The sequence below is a fragment of the Melanostigma gelatinosum genome, assembly GCF_949748355.1.
Source record: "Melanostigma gelatinosum genome assembly, chromosome: 4".
Taxonomy (NCBI): Eukaryota; Metazoa; Chordata; class Actinopteri; order Perciformes; family Zoarcidae; genus Melanostigma; species Melanostigma gelatinosum.
Window position 1 is genome coordinate 24,084,091 of NC_136637.1, and position 21,781 is coordinate 24,105,871.

Sequence of the window (21,781 nt, forward strand, 5' to 3'; positions counted from 1 at the left end):
GTATTTTAGCCATATTTCTCTTTTGTATGTTTCATTTCAACCACTGTTGCCTGAACCTCATTCAAACATGAAAATGATTTTCATAGCCTTCTCCTTTAAATGTTTTAAATTGGAAAAAAATATGTTCCTATACTCTCTTATTGCATCCTTGTACATTTCCTTTGGAGTGAGTTTTTTTTTTTTTTACATATTGCAATTGAAGAACTATACAAATTATGTAAAATACTACAAGTTCTGTGTACTTTACATAACTTCCCATATCCTTCCAGTAAGCTGTTTTCCATTCTCTTCAGTACAAAGTTAAAATTAAGACAATTATCATGCAACAATAACTAACTTTGACCAAAGAAACGACACAAAATACGTGATGTTCATAGAGCCAGATCGCCACAAGTTAGTTTTTATACCTTTTTCATGGCATTAAAGTCAGTGGCTCCTTTTAAATGTAGTATTTAACATCTGCAAAGGGGGGGGGGGAAGAACTACACCATACTTTCAACAATGGTAATTGGCAGCTGTAATATAAACTACACACGTTTAATTTGTATTAAATGGACTGAAATGTGCACAACTTCTTGATTTGGATCCATGTAGCAGCTAATGTTGTGACTCCGTGACAGTGAACTCTACCTGCTTGTAAATTAATGTGAACATCAAGTTTTTATCGCAGATGGAAAACACTCAAGTTCCAGGAGTAGAGAGAATAAATAAGTTATTGGAAAATATCTTGAAGCAACTTCAATAACCAAAAAAAGAAATTTATACAGGATTCACAGCATTCATATAGCAGAAAACTATTTGCTGTGTAAAGATATAGTGGATTTTTAAAAATAAAACATTTTACAGAGTTTAAGGATATGACTCAAATATAGATGTTGATTAATCCTGCAGATGTGTACCTGCAATGACGATTTGCCTGATTTAATGTTTAAAATAATGCAATATTTACAGCCATATATGATGAAAACATATTTATTAATTATTCATTCATAGTACAATGATACAAACTTCTTCAGACATCCATGATAAACACAGCCTCCAGTGACCGTGGAGGCTGCTGTGCGGCGACCTGTCCACGCGGGGCGCTAGTTGCCCAGACATCAGCCGGCCGACGAGGTTAGATCTGTGGCGTGTAGATCTTTGCGTCACCGCTGATCTATCCGCTGTGTTTCTGTGTGGGGCGTTCAGCGTCTACGCCTCCAAGCTCCGGGAGAACGGACTGACTTTCTAGCTTCACCGCCGCTGACAAACCCGCTGTTTCTTCCGCGACTCCCTCCGATAAACGTTCAGAGTTTAAACTGAAGCCCGAACAGCTTCTATTTGAAGTTGATTTAACCGTCTGAGCGTCTTTCTTTTTCACTCGCGTGCGACTTATGTGTTGGACGCTTTCAACTTACAACGAACCCGCAGACATTTTGTTATTTCTGAGAATTAGACCGTTTTTTTTTTCCACCTACTTTTTTTTCATCCGCGTAATCGCGGCAGTGTGAAGCAAGCGACCTGAAAGCTTTTATTAAGGAGCACCACCACCATAAAGCGACGGAGGAAACCATTACTACCCCCCCCCCCCCTCCGCTAAATCCAAACACCACCGTGTGTGCGTAACGTTTTTTTTTTTTTTTTAATTTACATGCGTTGAGCTCGCGCATCGCTGCCGCCGCTCGTGCGTTGAGGCGGAAAGGCTTCTTGCAACTGCGATGGATCATTTTGACTGACAGCTTTGGAAGAATTAGCCATTAGCTTTAGCCAAGCGAGGAACCAGCACTGGTTGTGGTGGTTTCCTGTTTAACCGACGCAGTAAATACGGGGGTCTGGACACAGGTACGAGGTCTACCATCACCCAGACAACACACCGACTCCTTTACCTCAAAGTGCATCACTTATATTCGGTCGCTAGCTACCGTTAGCTTGTCGTCCTGCTAACCCTGGACTGTGCACGGCTGGGCTAGCTTTGGACAAAGGAAACATATAAACACGGGGCACTCAGTTGATCGTGTTAAGGAAGGAAAGCAACAAACAAGGAATTGACATGATGTTTCCACAATCAAGACACTCAGTAAGTGGTTTTTATTTTGACATTTTATTTAATTTTTCTTCCAGAATTTAACGTTAGGTAAGCCACCAACTGATTTAAAGGCAGGTTAGCTAGGTAGGGGAATTATGCATGCTTGTTTGTTTAGGAGCATGTCGTAATTTAATTAGAGGTTTTAGAAGAAACTGTTATTTTATAACTGCAGTGTTAAGTTCTGGTAAGTTCTGCAGAAGATGTGTGGTTGTGGGATTACAGACACACGATGGGAGAACCCCCCCCCCCTTTTTTTAGTATTTAGGGTTTAAACTGTTAAACTTTTTTTTTCTCCAGATGATGGTATGTCCTCCAAAATCAAACAGCTCTAATGAAGCTGTCATATTTCACAGCTATGTGTGATTTTCACACCCTCGTGTCAGTGCATTTTCAATGGGCTGCAGTCTCTAAAATATGCCAGATATATATTTTATAACAAAGATATATAAATTATGTTGTCACTGTCATCGTGTGGTTACTGAACCACTCAAAAAAAAAAACACTGTACACTATTATGTGCAGGTGGGTGTTTCTATGACATCTCAATTCCCCTAAATCTCAAGTTTCCATGGTAACAGAAACTAAGTCCAGGGCATGTATATGTATCAGTGATGAGCCCTCTCAGCCCATTGGTCAAACATTTATGTTAAGTGACCGGCACACTGGTGTCACTGTTAGTAATGATGTTTTCTGGTCAAACTCAATTGGCTTTTTTTGGTGCAACAAGAAACTTCTCTGAAACAGAAATATGATGACATAACCTGTATTTACACCTCCTGGTCTTGGCTGCCTTTTCCCTTCCTCGCAAGGACAAAATCCGAACAAAAAGGTATTTGTGTCGGCCCGGCTCAGGTTAACACAACAGCGAGAAGAAGACTGTGCCCTCTGCTTCTCCCAGGCAACGTCTTGTCACTGCCACTGGTACTTTTTACTGCTCGAAGCGGAAGAGTTGTTTGCCGAAGCTAGAACCTGAATGTCTTTTGTGACTTGAATGGCTTTGCCCTTTCGCGGTGTGTGTGTGTGTGTGTGTGTGTGTGTGTGTGTGTGTGTGTGTGTGTGTGTGTGTGTGTGTGTGTGTGTGTGTGTGTGTGTGTGTGTGTGTGTGTGTGTGTGTGTGTGTGTGTGTGTGTGTGTGTGTGTGTGTGTGTGTGTGTGTGTGTGTGTGTGTGTGTGTGTGTGTGTCAGCCCGATTGTGCCACTGCCTCTGATGCCATCCAGGATGTGTGTTCCCAGACTCGGGCGCAGAATGTGAGGATTTGGGAAACCTCTGGCCTGGCTTGTCAGACGAGTGAAATCCTGTATACGCTCTACGTCCTACCGAGCTCAACCTTATGCTGCGTTCACACCAAACGCATCGCGAATTTGCCGCGAATTTGCCGCATATTCGCGTTCATTCGCGCTGGATGTGCCGGAGAGGCTTATCACCCTGAAAAGCCGTTCAACTGTCCGCCATTAACCATGGAAAAAATAACCTATTTATGCTTAGTATGTGTTGTGGAAGTCACAGATATCCCGGGAAACTAAACGCCGTCATGTCTGGTTCATAATATTGTTCAGAGGAGCTCCGTGGATTTTATCGAGCTGTATTCACTGTGTCTAGCAAGCCACACGTCGCTGTTTACTACAGCTGTATAAACACAAAATAAGCTGATTTGGCTGTGATTTAACGGCAATAAACCGACAAAAATGGACTCTGAAATAACTCCCTAATGATGCCGATTTGTACTTGTCTTCTCCGGTAAAAAGGGACTCCGAAATAACGACGTAATGATGCCGATTTGGATCGTAGAGCTCTGGGTGAACACAGACGGCTACAGTATTTATTTCCTGATTCAACAATGGCAGGATGTCACTGATGACAGGGGGAGTAACTCAACGCTGATAGGCTATCACGCCTGGGCGTAATGTGAATATTTCGCAGAAGTTGAAAAATTTCAATTCGTGCATTTGGGGCGATTTGGCATTTGACGCGGAATCGTGTCAATCGGCAAATTCGCGCCGCGGCAGTCTATCGCGTGTGCATAGACATTATATGTAATCTACTCATGCGCATAATTCGCGACTCATTTGGTGTGAACGCAGCATAAGGCTTCTGAAACTGATGATCTAAAAAAAACTACAGTTTAGGCTGTGTTCTCAACAAAAATATCTGTCACTATATTATATTTAATCTTACCACGGCTCACCACAGTGACCATTTCTTGTTAGCAGCCGGTTACGTACTTTGAAGAGTAAGAATAGATTTTTTTTGTTGGTTGTGTCTTAGTCCATGTCACAATATTTGAAATGTATTCTACACACTGGCTGCGGTGTGAAGCAAAGTTCAAAGTATTGTGGGAAAGCAGGCGGAAAATGGGGCGAAATTCAATTGGAAGGTTTGGTAATGCTTTGCAGAAGAAGAAATTATTTTTGGTGGTGAAAAGGGAAGTTTAGTCTTAACCAGCTGTGGGTAAATGTTATTTATTATTCATACAATGCTTTCTCACAAGAAAGCTGGCTAGTTGACACGCCTAAGTAAATGAGCAATAAGTGGCGGAGATGAAGCCGCATACTTAATTTCAGGGAATTACCGGGGTGAGATTCCACTTTAGAGCCCATGTTTCACCTCCTTCCTCTGGGAGCAGTCACCTCCTGATGGGGTGAGAACTGAGTCCGAGGTGAGAAAAGCTGGGCCACTCCTGCCTGCCTGTCTGATCGGAGGTTATTTTTCTAATCCAATTGAGTGCCCTTATGCTGCTTGATTGGAATATTAAGACCCAACACACAGGATTAAAAACGGGGTTGGGGAATTTAGGATGTCTGCTCACTCATTCTGCAGCTGCTTTAGTCTCAACCTGCTACAACAAGCCATTTCCAACCCTCCACAAATACACCTGTGTACTAAACCACCCCACACACACACACACACACACACACACCCGTCTTCCCCCTTCAATTCCTCTTCCTTCTCAGCTGCTGCTGCTGCTGTCACAGGGGGCCGAGGATGGGGAGAATGTGTGACACTCGTATAGATATGAGTGTCACAGATAAGGAGCTGGAGGATGAGAGAATAACGGCACTGCCTCATAACAGATGATGGATCTCTCAAGTGGACTCAGTCAGCACAGAATCTGCCTCTATTTTCCTTTGTTCTCTCTGTAGTAACATTAGTGTAAAAGTTCCATATATATATATATATATATATGAATGAATGAATGATGTGCACAATCAAGGATCTGCTCATGTGTGATGCATCTAATTTGAAGCAGCAGAGAAGTGGTGATGTGGTCATGTTGCACTAAAATAATGTTACGTTTCCTGTGTGAAGATGTTTCCTTTCCCTGGCCACTTAAGGCAATTTACCGTATTTAGTTTCTATAAACTATGTGAAATGCCTTAAGGCTTTTATCTGATTCATGTGGAATAAGAGGAAGATGTTTCTGTCTAAACACCGGGTCACGTCATTTTTCTCCATTTGCATTGTAGCGGCTTTCTTTCCAGAGATTTCGGGTTCACCGCCATCTTCCTCGGGCTGACATTTTGTTTGTTGTATTGGGTACATATTGTGTGCTCCAGCCTCGTGGAAGTGCTCACTTATTTTATAGGTTTGCCAGGATTTATTTTTTAATGTCGGAAAGCAAAAAACGATAAGCGATGAATTTCAGTTTTACGTTTATTTCCGATATTCGTCCCAGTTAGACACAAAGAAGGCCGTGTTTTTAAGAAGGATTCGTGTGCCTTTTAAGTCAATGGGTACATTTTAATCCACTGTCGCCGGTTACGGGCACAGTTCATTGGTTTAATAGGAAAAAGCCTCATTTGATAGCGGCACAGTGCCTGACCCAGTTGATAGCATTTGCCATATTGTTTGGGTGTTGATTAATCCTAATGCAGCTCCAACAAAGCTAGCTGTGGCGTGAAAGTGGAGCAACAGAAAGACTCCGGTGCCAAAAGCCGGAGAGTAGAGCGAGTAATATGGAGGCAGAAATCTCTGGAGTCCCCGGAGCCCGTTGCTCCACTGTAGAGATGGCCACAGGTTGTACACACAGACACACAGACGCACTCCCTCCTCCTCCTGCTTGTCTCCCTTTATCATGCGTTTCCTCCCAGATCTGATGTAGTGGTGGGAGGGTCAGGGGCAGAGGGTGCACAGGCATTATTAAGCCCACTTGAATTAACAGGACAGCCCCCAGCCTTTCCTCTAAAGCCTCCAGCTGGGGGCAGCTTAATCCCCATGGTCCCCTGTCTCGCCCATTAAACAAACTCCCCCCCACCCCTTCTCTGTCGCCCCGCTGCACACACACACTCACAAGCGTGTGTGTGTGTGTGTGTGTGTGTGAGCAACAAGCCTGGCTGTCTGTGTGTTTGTCAGTGGGGGGTATTAGACATTGAAGCGCACACACACACACACAGAAGAAAGCACGAGCACAGCATCGAACACACGAACATACACTTTAGCTCCCTTCTCTGCTGGTAATTATCGCTCTTGTACATGCATAGAAATAAAAGGATTTTTCCCTTTTCACTCAACAGCAAGGACGGACACACGCGCACACACACGGACATTCTTCCCAGCCCTCAAGGGTCTTATCTGCTTTTTGTATCGAGGAACAAATTGAATGTGGGGCTTGACACACGCAGGCCAGCAGATGTCTGGGTCGTTGAGGTTAGGCCAGCTGATTAGCATGACAAACGGAGCCCCCCCCAAACCCCCCCTGCAGGAGGCCCTGCTGTTGAGTGGTCCAGTCGAGGCCATGGGTCACAGGTGATGTTGATTTTTGTGAAGGGCCACAGTGGATGATTGTCAAAATGCTTTGGGGTTGGTTGAAAGAGAGGGGTGTAGACCGGTGCAGCCCTCCTCTTCTGGAACACACACACATACTGACTTGGACTCAAGTAAGCAGAGAAGTTACATTTGAATACACATTCACACACACTTTCGTTTTAAAACCGTAAACGTATTCATTTGGATGTAGATATTGTATAATACACAGCTTTAGGTGTGTTCACATTAGTGTGAATATGGCTAAAGCAAAACAAAAAACGCGCGTTCACTTTTTGCACCATCCCCTTGGAGTTCACCAGAGCTGCGTCTTTGAGGAAATACTGAATCATGAAAACATGTCACCGCTCTATGAAGGATTCACTCCCTGCTGGGCCAATCAGTTACACAACTTTCACCTCGAGGTTATTTGTTGTGTTGGACAGAAATAGCTGAAAAATAGTGTATACGGACTGGAAGTAAATTTCATCTACAGACTAAAAGACCACATAAACCAGCTGTGGCATATTCATAAGGCGCAGACAAGGCCATGGGAATACAAGACCGCTTAGTGTGTGGTTTATTGCCATCATGAGACAAAACATACTATGTGAAATAACCAAGAACTTTGTCAAAATGAATGATGCCATGTAATGAGAACCCACGACTTCCCCTTTACCATTGATCAAAATAAGATTTGAAAGTTATAGCTCTACCTCTTTGTCTGCCTGGGCCGCTTTGCCTTACACAAAGTACCGCAGCAAACCGAAAGAACGGGAAATATAAATGCAGTCGGATGTCAACAGAACTGAGTTGAACCATGTTTTTGGTTTAGCTCAAGTCCGTAGGAGCTATTGATGTAAATGTTTGTTTCTGTGGCATTTATGGACGTGCGTGTGCATGCGTGTGTGTGTGTCACTGAAGGATGTTGTGCGTGAAGAGAAAAAAGTAGAATGGTAATGAGTTTGTGTGTCTACGTGCACACGCGCAGTCAAGAGCTCATCGTGTGTGGGAGTGAAGATGGGGGTGTGTGGCGTGAAGCGGCTGCATCAGTATTCAGCAAGGGCTCCCTATGAGGAGTGTGTGGGAGGGAGGTGGTGGTGGGTGGGGCAGCAGCCCTTCCTCAGAGCAGAACGGTGCGATGGGCTGGAACAAAGCGGCACGGCGGGGGGTGCCGTGGCCCTCCTCGGCCAGGGGCCCCCCTAGACCTGCCAAAAAACGTGAGGCACTGCACCAGTTACGACAAGAGAATTAGCTGCTCTGTTTGTGTGCCTAAGAGCAGTACGGCCCCGACTGAAACAACATGCCGCCTCAGCTCCACCGAGGTCTCAGACACCGGGAGGATTCACAGCAAGGCAAAGAAAACGTCCCTCGTTCAGGAGGGGGCGGTGAGGACAGACGTCCACTATGGGACAGCACTGGTTTCTATGGTGTTGTATTCAGGGTACACGTTGGCAGGTGTTGTCACCGCCGTGCTGTGTGGTCGGTGTCCTGCTAGTCCTGAGTGCAGGCCGTCCCGTCCTTATTAGACACGCTTGATATTTGCAACGGGACACCCTGTTAACTGGTCCACTCAGGCTAATGACGTTTTCTTAGTCTAATGGGGGAATTCACACTGCCGATAGAAGAAGATTAAAAAAAGAAAACACGAGGGGCGCATTGGATTGGCCGTGTTGCCACAGGTAGCAGTAAGAACACAAAACGTGTCCAGGAAGTCCAGATGTAGCAATAGACTGATTAGTTGGAAGAATTATCGAACACCGCACAGCGGTAAACGATACTACAATACATTTTACAGCTGGAAAGTCGCCATTAATCCTTTTGTAAAGAGCGTTTGAGAGAGAAATGGTCAAATTACGCCGTTTAAAAAAATGATTCTACCAGAATACATATATTTGGCCAATGCAGTGGCTTGCTGCATAAAATGCCATTATGTTGTTGCAAAAGTTTAGTCTTCATATCTATATACTTTCAAACAGCCACACTGAAAAAAAGCCTGCTGTCATAGAGAGAGAGACGCGATAATCATTCAAATATGGGGATAACTGCACACACTTTGGGGCTTTCGGTTCGTGTAGGAATTCATAGTGTTGCATCCATTTGTGCATTATTAAAAGTGACCAAAATTTAAATAAAAAGTACGAGCGAGAAGTTAACATCTTTACTTTCTGCACTCCTGGGAAACTGCATGAAGCGGGCTTGTCAGTTTCGGAAAGTTACAACAAAGTGTCGGCCCACTCGTCCACCTTCCAATGTAGGAAAGGTCTGGAGGTAAAGGCGCTGTCCAGTGAGCACACTATAACTACTTCAATTTAAACTGGAACTTTAGTGAAACACAAGTTCCCTGGTGTTGGCCACATGCCGCCACTCCACCCTTCTGCTTTCATTGTCCACTTATTTGTTGCAAACTTTGGGACTAATCTTCCTTTCCTTCGTCCATGTCTTCCCTCCTTCCCGGCTGTTGTAAGTAATAACCTTGGTTTTTACAAGCAGGCATCAATCATCTGCACAAGCGTACTGGGTGTAATCTTAAAGCCCCCCTTCTGCGAGGCTGGCTTTAATCTCAGCCATGGTCTCCAAACCCACAGCCCTGTCGGCCTCACCACTTTCCCCACTCTTGACAAATTGCCCATTTCCCTTGGCTTTGCAATCTCTGCACTATTTTTCGTGTGTGTGTGTTTAACAGTATGAGCGCCCCCACCTTGTCTCTGCTGTGTTTGTGTACATACCTGTGTGTTTGTGGGTAAAGTTTACTACATTTTCTTGCATCTGTGTTTGCAGGGCAGTGTGCGTGCGTGCGTGTGTGTGTGTACTGCACACTTGGCTGGCCTTGCACAGGGGGGTAAAGAAGACAGTTCTGCGGAGTGGAGGGGGAGGGGGGGAGGCCAAGCCATGCCAAGCCTATGTTTGCAAGGGCACTTCACTCGAAGTGATAAAAGTAGAATAATCCCCTTTAAAGCGTCTTAACGAGGTCAAATCTGTTCGGCTGAAAGGGTGAGGTGTGTGTGTGTTGTTGGGATAACGCTGCAGAAATGGGGGTACGCCTTGGCTTGATTCGTGAGAGATAATAATCAAAATCAAATTCCTGGCCCAAACAGGATTAGGCTCTCCCTGCGCTCTAAAGCCCCTGTCCAGAGCGGCTGAAGACACAATCCTATTCCTCAGCCTCCTCTGATACACACACACACACACACACACTCTGAGCAGCTAACATAGCAAGGCGCACTTGGCCCAGACGAAGTTTGGACGCGGGCCAGTTAGCCCTGTCCCTCTCTCAGATCACTGGGCACATACGCTTTAGTCCAAACACTAATCTGGGATATTTAGATGGAATTGTTTGGTTGCAGCTATTCTTAGACGGAGGATGTGATCTTGTTTGGTGCTGGTGTATTAGCAAAAGGCTTTAAGCCCTCAACGTCTGGCTCGGTAAGTCATGTCATGATGGATTTTTTGCTGAGAGGTTTGCCCACATGTTAAACACATACCCCACATGTTGTATTCACCAATATACAGAGCCAGGCGTAATTATCCCCTTCAGTAGGGTGACTGCTACATGTAGACTCTCATTTTAGAGGAAATGAGCCCAGAATTTATGGGAATGGTTTGATATGGTTTGCAGAGTTGTGTTGAATTACTCCGGGTGTATTGCAATACTTCATACCATCTAAACACCACTTTCAGTATGTGCTCTCAGCCCTTTTTCACAAAAGCATTTTTCTAAACAACTCCCATCTAGGCTTGAATTTACCCCCTGTCATTTCTAACCCTCGCCACCAAACTCAAGGAGGCTAATGGTTATTTTGTTTTCAACATAGAAACCCTTTCCCTTGTTCTCAGTCATTGCGTTATCTTTGAATAACAATGTGTCTGGGTCTGAGATGGACGGAGGAGGTGGACGGCTCAAATGGCCTCCATGGGACTGTTGCTGTGGCACAAACCGACAGCCTGGCGTTGAGAAATAGGCCAACTGCTCGTCTGTGTAGATCTCCGGCATTCATTTAAAAGTGGGAGAGAGAGATAACATCCAGTCATTAGTGAGTGATTACAATGCCGAGGCCCTATCCATGCCCCCAACACACACACACACACACACACTCTCCAACTGAGATGTAAACAGCCAGGCAGTGCTCCAGGAAATACAATCTCCACGCTGCTGCTGCCCTCAGGCAGGATTTATACTGAGGAGGATGTTTTCCAATGTATCCTGCTGCTATTGTCTGTGTGTATTGTAATTGTGTGTGTGCTTTGCCTGGATGTATGTACTGTATTCATGTATTGTTGGTGTGTCTAATCAGTGCAGTGTGGTCTGTTTGTGTGTGTGTGTGAAGCCCCCCCCCCCCCCCCTATAATCTCCATCCCTCCCCATCTTCTTTGTCGACTGATCCATGGAGCAGAAACAGCCTTAGCCTGATTCTTATTTAAAATAGACATTATGTTTCACAGTAGATTTCACATCTACTGGCCAGATGATGAGGCCAGGAAGGGTGTGGGTGGGGGGGGGGGGGGGGGGGGATGATGAGTGGGCTTTGGGTTGGTGGGGGGGCAGCAATTTCCTGAAACGATGAATCCCATTTATTCGCTGAAGACTGTCTCAATTGCCTCACCAGCGCACAAAGCTTTTTAATGCTTTAATTACGTCTCAAAGGAGCAGGGCAGAATCAAATTAGAGATTGTCCTACATTTAGGTGCTGTGTGTGTGTGTGTGTGTGTGTGTGTGTGTGTGTGTGTGTGTGTGTGCACTATGCAAATTTTGCATTTGAGGGAGAATGTGTGTGTGTGTGGGCTGTTGTATCCTTGTGTATGATTCATGCCAGTGAATATTTGTTCCTCTGGCAGCCAAGAATCATACATAGAGGCTTATCACACCCCCCCCCCCCACACACTCTCTCTCTCTCACACACACACACACACACACACACCTATTCAATGTTAAGGCTCTCTGTTTTGCTCTAACACACATCTTTCTCTGTCACATTCACACTGTCTAGGCTATTCCTCTGTAACGCAAACAAAAGACGGCGCACAAACGCACACGATAGCCTCTCACTTGCAGTAACACATTTCCACGTACACAGCGTGTAGGCACCTTTTTTTCTGTCTGAGCAGATGGCACGTGTCACAATATTACAGCAGTATTTCATTAACATTATGGGCATCCATCTGTTGTGCGCTCTCAGGCCCCCACAGAGCACCTTGTTTTGGTCCCTGACAGAGAGAGAGTGATAATACACATTGTTAGCGGTGTATATTGTGTATATTGTGGAGCCAGGAGAGGCCTGCATGGTCTGGTTGTGTAGTGGCAGAAGTATCAGGGCGGCTCTGTGAGAACCGTCCTTCAGACTCCTGCTCTTTGCCGAGCGTTTTATCCAGGATTTAGGCAGCTCTGTGATGACCTTGATGAATAGTAAACTGTACTTGGTAACACAGTTCACATCATAAGCAAAACAATACTATCTCATATGACTGTTCCAATACTTTTTATGAACAAAACTATGTCTTCAATCGTCGTGGCTCCCTTCCTGTCCTGTCAGCAGGGTTGTAAACTAAGCTAGCGTGTACATTAACATCACCTCCAGCTATGCTTTCAAATTCTGATCTGCGAATTATGGTCCCATTTGATCTGGGGTCAGAAAATACATCCCGTTCTGATCTATGTTATTAATCTTTGAAGTTTTTCAAGTAGAAGGTGAAGTGTGACAGTTATCTTGTTGCCCCAAGCAATCAGATGCCGACTACTGTAAACTACTTTCTGTAGTCTGGCTGCAACCATTAAAAAATAAAAAATAAAAGCCCTAAAACCATTTCATGAACATATTTTTGACTATATACACGCGTTTACGTCACTCCACTTGTACATGCCGTGCGTTAGTACTATGTGCACAGTTACAGGAACGTTGTGTTGATTTATTTTGGCTGGATGATGATGAAAAACTAGAGTTGTGTTTCAGAAAAGTTGTCTTAGATTTTATTTTCCAGGCCTGGGAGAGAAGGCCGAATATTTAGTTTAAGATCGGGCGGAGAAGTAACGTGTCATTTTGTAATTGAATGCAACGTGTGTCCACTGTGTTTTGGGTGTGTTATAAAGCCATGAGGGTCGGGCACGTTATGTGCACGACACAAGAATAAAGCCATCAATCAAAACAATATAAAAACCAGATTAAAAATGAAGTAACCATTCTGTCACCTTGTGCAATATAAAGGCCGGTTACCACATGCAATGATCCTGTAAAGAGAATTTATAGTCCTTTCACGATTTGAGTACTTGCATCAAATTATTATAGATAATTATTATTATATATATGACGAGTGACGGTTACATACAGGTCTGTTCCAAATAGTTTCAAGCTTCATTCATAACATTTACTTTCAAATTATGATTATTATTGTTATTGTAAATAACTTCGAGAAACATTGTGTGCAAACCTCCGAGCAACAGGCCTGTCCTTCAAAATGTATTGAACAATTCCCAACATGTTTTTAATCTTACGAAATATTCAGCTTTTTATCCATAATTCAAAAACTGTCAAAAACGCTTTGCTCTCCGCTGTACGAGGTACAAGGTGGTTCGTTCATTTAAAATTGAAAGTTCTTCCTTTTCTTTCCATCCTTTCCCTTGTCTTCTTCTTCTGTCTCTTTCCTCAGTCTCTTCTGTATTCCCAGCGGAACAGGTTGCCAAACCCCGGGGCTGTTGACCGAGAGAGAGAGACTTTGGTATTTTAAACGTTTGCATACTGCGCTACACAGGAAGGAAATCGGATCTAGGGCAACAACTTCACCCCCCAGGCACAAGGATTGGGGGGGGGGGGGGGTAACCTGTAGGAAGACACACAGGAACACACGAGGAAAACTCGGTGTTGAGAAAACCGTACGAGCACAGGGAACAGTTACTGCAGTGCGAGTTACACGGCTGCCTGGAGCTAAGTGCCTTGTGTTGACACAGGCTGTGTGTGGCACAGACCCGTAGATCCGACCTGTTGTTTGCCGAGTTTGGTCCGCGCCACACCGGCCGGAGTGATAATGGAAAAAGGTTATTCTGCTTTACAGGCGGAGCCGCTGTCTCCGAGTAGCTGATTGGGGCTTCTGTGTGTCGGTAATGTCAGCGCTTCTCATGACATTTGGAAGTGTAACAGCCGAGGCCACTGGGCTTGTCACTGTTTAGCGGGAATGAATGTGTGTTTTTTTGTTTTTTTGAATGCCCTCCTGTCTGTCTTTCTCTTCCAACCCTAATGCTTCTTGTAACATAATCTAAACTACTTACTTTGATGTCCAAACCAATATAATTCCAAGAGTGTATATATAGAAGTCTTCTCAAGGAATTCACCCCCAACCCTAAAACCATGTTTGAGCCAAAGCACCGCCTACTGAGCCAGACAGCAAAAAAATGAATTCAGCCTTTTGAAGTGCGCAGGTTCATTCCTGCAACCTGAAGCAATCCTGTTGCTTAGCATATTCTCTGGCCATGGTTCTGTGAATGCGAAGCCGCCTATTTGTAGTTAAAAATGAAGCTGAGCGACATGCGATGGGGAGCAGGGTACAAAGCGACGGGTCATACCTAACAGCGGCAGGCTAGCTTCCCGTAAGTGCAGCAATCAGATTTCTGATGGTGTTGTATGCCTGCTTGATCGTAGTGGGAAAATGTCGATTTTTTTTTTTTCTTCCCCCACCTGACCCATTATGCAGCTTGCTGGGAAATAATGAGATTTTGTCCCGATTTGGGTTTGATGCTTGCTGTGCTCTAACACACAACCAGGCCATCCGCGGCTGCCTGGGGAATGTAGTGTGGACAGAATTACAATAAGGGCTAATAGCAGCATCCAGGCTAGGTGACAGAGCGACGGTGTAGCTCGCTGTGTGACGCCCAGAACAAGTCTCTCTTTGACATGAGTGTTTCAGGGAACAAAGTTTGGCTTAATTATGAAGTGAAGTCCTGACCCTCACTAGGCTAGTGCTGCGTTACACAGGACCACATTGGACACCATGGTATCACCACCAAAATAAGTGCTAAGCATAACTTCCCAGAGAACTGGTCTACAGATGTGGTGTTTTTCTACCCAACAGACCAAAACCCCAAAATAGTCAGTTTACTACAATATAAAACTTAGAAAAGCAGCAAATCTGTACTTTGGAGAGGCTTGAAAAACAATACATGAATTAATTGACTAATTATTTAATCTCTATATCAACCCAGTCTATATATTTTTTTCAGTTTGCTCTATTGAAGTCGTGTCATTTATTTTTCTGTAATCTTGTTCCAACTTTAAAACGTTTCCGTGCCCTGTTTGCCTTGGCTTTGCTGTTGTAGCCCCATTTCTCAGTTTGTACATCTTTGATTCCTCTCCTCGCCTCCTCTCACCTGAGATACGAGCGCAGAAGGCAAAGGAGAGAGACGAGGAGAGAGGAGTCGAGGCAGCAGGCGTGTAACAAAACGAGACATCCCTGCTTCGGATGTGACGTCAATTAAATCTGACGTGTGGCACAGCTGCACCTGTCTGTTGTTTTGTTGTATTTTATGACCTGTCGGATGAGCATAACAGTGTTCATGACAACTTAAATATTTCATTTTAATTCCATTCACAATTGTGTATGTGTATATTCCGGCTGTGTGTCACGCCTCTTTCAAACGTCATGGGTGCCGATAAAGTCCTCTGCAAAGGACACACCTGTGCTCCGCTCAGAGCTCCTCTGGCAAGACTCCTCTCTCCTCAAAATGCATTGTGGGACATGAGACTCTTAAGTAGAGTTGCAGGTCACAGGCAGGGGGAGAGTGTAGACGACGAGGCACAAAATACAGAAAAGATGAAAGTGGCAGCCGTTGAAAACTAGTCTTTGGGTGCATTGTTTGTTTTGATGTTTATTTTGTTTAATGTGGAAAGGTACCTTTTTTTTAACGGTAAAATGTTTTCATTGACTTTCTAGCTAATATACTTTAGATCACCACCACAATTTAAGTTTATATGTATAGTGATAGAAGATTTGAACCACATGACCTTCCCTGACTCCACTTATGCTTCACAACAAGCACATCTCTGAGTGAACAGCTGAGTGACGGCACCATATAGGAATTTAAGAGACTTTTTATTTGGAGCTAAATCTTTTCAACACCTCAAAAGACTCAATGCGGTCTCAACCAAGTTCCCGACAATAAAACTTCCAAATGTGTGTTACCGTCATTATTTTTACCAGCAAGATGTACTCCAGCACGTAGGGTTACTTAACCCTAATTGAGCGTTGGAATAACATTAAGGAATGTCGGTATATTGACACACATTGGATTACAACTTCAGTCGGCCGTTAATGTTCGCAACACATATTAGTTCGTAATGGCCGTGTGGTAATATCTCTCTGTGGTTGCTTCTTCTGCACTGTTGAAGACTCTGCCGGCGCCAGACCAAGGACAGAAAGAGTCGGGGTTACGTCTACAGAATGTTAAATAGGGGGTGTGTCGACATCCATTCATGGCTAATTGTGTCTGCGTGTGGGTTAGGCTTGTGTGATTGAGATCTATAACAGAATAGAGCAAACGCAGAGGTTTCAAAATCAGGGCTGAAACAATGGGTATGCATGCTTCTGCTTTGGTGCCTGCACAGTTTTAGTCTTGAATCAACATTTGGCCCCTCGTGTGTGGAAGCGTACTCTGCAACCGGTTTCCTAGTAATGTCGCACAACTGCTTGATTTCATGTTCATGTTTTTCATCATTTCTCTCCCTCTGCTCTCTTTCTCATCTTTTGTCTTTTCACTGGATTTTGACTTTATTTTTGTCTCGTGTGTTTTTCTTTCTCTTAGGCTTCATCGCAGCAGCTGAAATTCACAACCTCCGACTCCTGTGACAGGATCAAGGATGAGTTCCAGTTCCTCCAAGCACAATACCACAGGTGCACACAGAAACGCATGCGCACACACACACACACACACACACACACAAAGGAGAAGCAGTTCTTTGAAATACGTAGCATATCTCTCAGTTATACACGTATCACTTAGGGGTTTCCTTTATTGCACACATTGTTGTAACGGTTGCCACGATGCTAAACTGCAGATTTGAGCTGCAGTATTGCTGCCATATCTTGGCCACAAATAGGTCCTAATGTGAATGTATGGCCTTGTTCAACACTTAATTTCACATAATGTTGTCACATACACTTGGAAACTATCTCGCGTTTTATATAACAAATCTTTCCTAATCAGTTCCTTGGAAATAAATATAGAATTTGACCCAAACAATCGGTAAAATAGACCCAGTGTTCAGTTCGTACCAATTAATACATTCCTATTAGATGCTAAGCCACTGTTACTTTTGGTCAGTGCGCAGCAGCTCAGATTAACATGCAAAAACGGTGCATTTGTCTACAGGCAAGCCCAACACTCCACATGTATTAGGAGTGAATAGATATTTACTTTGGTTTAAATCTAGCAGGTGTTTCAATAGTTGCTTTTTAACTCCACACGACTAAAAAAACTAAAATAACAGTCTCTCTTTCTCGAAGTCTCTATTTCCTCTATTTCTTCCCAAAAAACTTAAAAGAAGTTCTTTTGGAATGATAAAACTCTGCTGAAGATTGAGAGACACGACAGTGAACTGTGATGAAATGAAGAGGTCTGCCATTGTTCCACTATTCCTCAACTCCACCACCGAGGCAAGATCCTTTTATTGACTCCTACCTAAATCAATCTCGTTTACCCTCGCCCATTGATCTTGCTTTACCGCTTAAATACCGCTACAGTGCCAGCAGTCTGAGGTGCTTCCAAAGTGCCTGGTTCGACCTCAACTGATCTGTTTGATAGCGGTTTTAAAGAAGGGGAGGGGGGGGGCGCCACGGGGTCTGCATCTGTGTGAGAGATCCTCTCTTTGTGAGAGGGGAGTCTTTGAAGCCCGCCTTCCTTCCTGAGGAGGTTGTTTTGTTCCTCTGTACCCAGAACCTTCCAGAGCCTCTGCCGGTTACAGAGACGGGCGAAGGCAGATGAAAGCCTGACAAATTGTGTGAGCGCAAAATTCCTGCTCTGGTCTGATCGCTCTTGTTTGCGGAGGATTCAGAAGCGGCAATAACACCGCGGCGCGTCTTCTTTATTCCGTTCGCCTTTTGGTTTTTTGTAATTCCCACAACGATGAGCAGCACCGTTTAACCCTCTTCAGAGAGCCAGGGCGCAGTTGAAAGAATACCTTTTTTGTCTGAGCGTACAGAACATGCATACAGTGCCTATTGACTCAGGAGGGGGGCTGTGGTGGGTGGGGGGGGGCTTGGGATACACAGACGAGGCTTTGTAGCACTTTGCTGCTGTGCCGTGCTTGTCTGTTGCTGAAGCCTTTAAAAGGCAAATGTACTGCAGGCGATCCCCCGGGTATAGTAGCGAGTATTGTAGCTGTCGCTGTCTTCCTCTCCTCACCCCCCACCCACCTCCTCTTCCCCGCCCCCCTCCCCTCCCCTCGTTCACATGCATAAATAGATCAGGGAATACATGAATCAAAATAAAGATGACAGCAGGAGCGATTTAGTGACGGAAGAATCGGCAATAAAACTCCATCAAAGTGTCGTTTGAGAGCGGCGGTGCAGGCCCGTGGGGGGGGGGGGGGCGGGGGCTGAGCACCAATCAGAGGCGGCACAAAGCCAATCCCAGGTAGGCCTGTCGTCATGACAACCCACCAAACCAGCCTACGCGGGGATAGCAGGCAGGGTTTCATGTAGGAGGGAAGGGTAGCGTTTTTGGGATAAGTGGAGGCTGCTTATCCACCGCACAAGAATAGGTGGCAGGAGATCGACCCCAGTGATCGAGTTCGGTGTCGGTTAGCTGCCTTGGCAGACGTAAACATGATCATCTCGTAAAGTGGACTGAATGTGTTCCCATCACAGACTGTATAAGATGGACAGCATGACCGCTCCCCAAAAGTGAGGCCAAAACATTTTGATCGCCCCAAGGTAGAAAAAAAAGAAGCATCTGGTGTAGTATGATTTGAGATTGTCCAAAACTTCTTTTTTTTATGTTCTGCATTTAAAGATAGTTTTAAATCAGGATGACCGCATATATTCATAGCTTGACCTCATTCAGTTTTTAGAATGAATAAAAACAACCTCTGAGACTTTAGTGAAGGTGGTCGATCACAGAACACATCAGGATGCTGATTTTAACTTTGACATAAAACAGGTTCTGTGTATCGAGTGAGTGTTTTTGGGAGCACCACGAGAACTCAGTCACATTCTGGGTCATTACAGGATTTCTGTGTGCTCTTTTTCCGAATAAACATTTCAAGCAAAAGTTTCTAAACTGGGTGTCGCAGTCGGCGTGTCAAGCCCGACAGCCTCGCCTCTTCTCAATGCAGTTTGGATGGATTGTCCCGTGAACGTGTTGCGTTGGCCCACAGCGTGTCTCCTATACATGCTGAATCAGCTCTAGTCCCCCTGTGGGGACAGAACATAGATGGATTCATCAGTTCAGTGTGCTCTGAAGAGCAAATTAGACGAAATAAATACGAGCGGATAGAGGTTGACCATTGTAAGAGGTTTGGCACTCGGTGTGCTTAAGCCGTAAATGTGTGACATACTGTGAATATACGTCTTTCATTGTAGACTACAGCAGAGATATTTTTCCAGAAAGCAGTTCTCCACTCCATTTAAAAACTCCAAAAACCTTCCACGCATTTTGCTTTCTGGCGCTCGGGTTAGAAAAAGCTGGCGAAACTGATGACCACTTATAATTTAAGTTTTAAGTTTATTGTCTCATGCATTTACACATATACGAAATTTGTTCTCTGCATTTAACCCATCCGTAGCTTATTGGGAGCAGTGGGCAGCTGCGAAGCGCCCGGGGAGCAGTTAGGGGTTCAGTGTCTTGCTCAGGGACGCTTCGGCATAGGACACGTAGCAACCAAGTATCGAACGACTCTCTCTACCCAGTGAGCCACGGCTGCCCCATTATGTCGTAAGCCACAGAACAGCGCATCGGCAATTGTAAATAAATAAGAAATATTCCAACTAAGTACTATGTAGTACATAGTTTCCGATGATTACATTCTGAGGGACAAAAAACTTGACTAAAAACGGCGTATGCAAAAGTAGCCGACGTAAGTAAAGCACATCATAAAAACTCCTTCACTTTCATTTCTCTCTTTAAAAAAGAAGAAATAGTCTCGTCTGGATCTTTCATGGTTAGTTTAATGTTCAGTTCCAGATTTATTTGTTCATTACTTTGAGCTTCAGGTTCAGTTTGAGATTCATATCGGCTATTTATTTCGGTACGCCTAGATTATGAGCTTGAATTTAATCTTTAGTGATCCAGATTTAGTTATTCAGGTGTTATTACATTGACTTATATGTTCAGCTATCCAGTTTGTAGTCTTTAATGGAGTTATTCAGATTTATTCTTGGTCTTTTAAATCTCAAATAAGATACTTAATTGTCGTCATGTCCAATAAACAAGGATGAACGCTCAACCAAAAACTGAAGTTAACCACAGCCAACACTGCAGCTGCTGCGATAATTATAGGAGAAGCACAATACTGTGTGTATGCGTGAGCTCACATTATTGGCCCCGTGTAACACCGTGTTCAGTCTGCCAGTTAAGACTAACAGCGACGAAGACTCAGGCGGCGCTCGCTGTAATCGAGCTGTCATTCCCGCAGACAGCTGAGAAGAACATCCCGCCATAAATATACACACACAATCAAACAGGTTTCAGCCTTATCCCCAAATCTGAAACTATCCACCGTGTGCCTGCGCATATCTTTATTTGATCTGAGTCTTATCCTGTCCTCGCATCGGATGATGCCTTCTGAGACTGGCACGTCGTAACTGGCTGCTTCAGTCAAAAGGCATCGAGGGGGGATTTTTTTTCTTCTTCTTCCCCGCCTCTGTCTTTTCCATTTGACGATCTGGGTGACTTGTTGACGCGTCCTCCTTTGTCCTGTCGCCTCGCGTGACATCAGCGCTGACATGATTACAGCTAATGGCTGTCACAGGGACCGGGTCGCAAGGAAGCGCTCCCAACGCTATATTTAGAATTTGTTTTTTTTTTACTTCACTGCCTCTCCTCCGATTTAGAAAGCAGACATTTTGGCTCGAGCTCGGTTTGACCTCCTCCTGTCACGTGACACCTTGTCGAGCTCTGTGGAACCGCTGCCACTCTGACTATAAAGGTCCGCATGATGACGCCGCTAATGATGGTGGGGGCGGTGATGGCGATAAAGACAATAATGGTAGCCGAGAGGATGACAATGGAGGTGGTGCTGATGATGAAGGTGGGAGGCAGTGATGATGAAAGTGATGACAGGGCCGTTGGTGGTGAGGAAGATGAAGGGGGTGGAAGTCACCTGGTGTCAGCACTTTAGAGAGAACACTGTCGAGCTCACGAACACAGGCTGACTCTTCTCTCCGTCTCCCCAGTTTGAAGCTCGAGTGTGACAAGTTGGCCAGTGAGAAGTCAGAGATGCAGCGCCATTATATCATGGTGAGTGAAGCTGTGTGTGTGTGTGTGTGTGTGTGTTTAGCACCAGAGGTGATGGTTTGTCATATTTGATTCTGACATAAAGATGTTGATGTTTACATGCAAAGAAATGATTTACTGTTCTTGTGTTCTCACTCTGTTAATTAATACTCTTTCAAGTGAAATTGTTCTCTTATGTCTCTTTTCTTGCTGCTCATTTTTATAGCTTTGGCCATCTGTTCTTTGTACAGTGCTCACTAAAATTGCGTACACAAAGAAAATTGCTTAGATCTTGGAATGCGAAGACGCTGCTAAACACAGGAAACGCGACAATCAGATGTGTTTAAAGTAATGGCAGCTGTTTTTCTGCTTCACGCTAACCCTTAACTATGGTGTTGTCTCATAAAACTGAATAGTGATGTATTTTGTCATTAGATTGAGGCTTGTTGGTTCAACCTTTTTCTGTGCCATCAACATAGCAAGGAGAAACTATAAAATCGTTTATAATAACGTGAATAGATTCAGATGTGAATCTTGTGTTGCCTCATTTAGTCCAGTGAAG

The 21,781-nt window shown here is 44.4% G+C and overlaps 1 protein-coding gene across 4 annotated transcripts in view; it reads left to right on the forward strand.

Annotated features, from left to right (window-relative positions):
• The first annotated feature begins 1,259 nt into the window (after positions 1 to 1,259).
• The window catches only part of tle5 (TLE family member 5, transcriptional modulator), a 34,104-nt gene continuing 13,582 nt past the window's right edge, over positions 1,260 to 21,781 (forward strand). For all 4 annotated transcript variants that reach the window (XM_079267308.1, XM_079267309.1, XM_079267310.1 and 1 more), the window contains exons 1-3: positions 1,260 to 2,056; positions 16,591 to 16,679; positions 21,180 to 21,243. In XM_079267308.1, the coding sequence (XP_079123434.1) occupies positions 2,030 to 2,056; positions 16,591 to 16,679; positions 21,180 to 21,243 (180 nt within the window). In that variant the 5' untranslated portion in view covers positions 1,260 to 2,029. The remainder of the gene's footprint in view (positions 2,057 to 16,590; positions 16,680 to 21,179; positions 21,244 to 21,781) is intronic.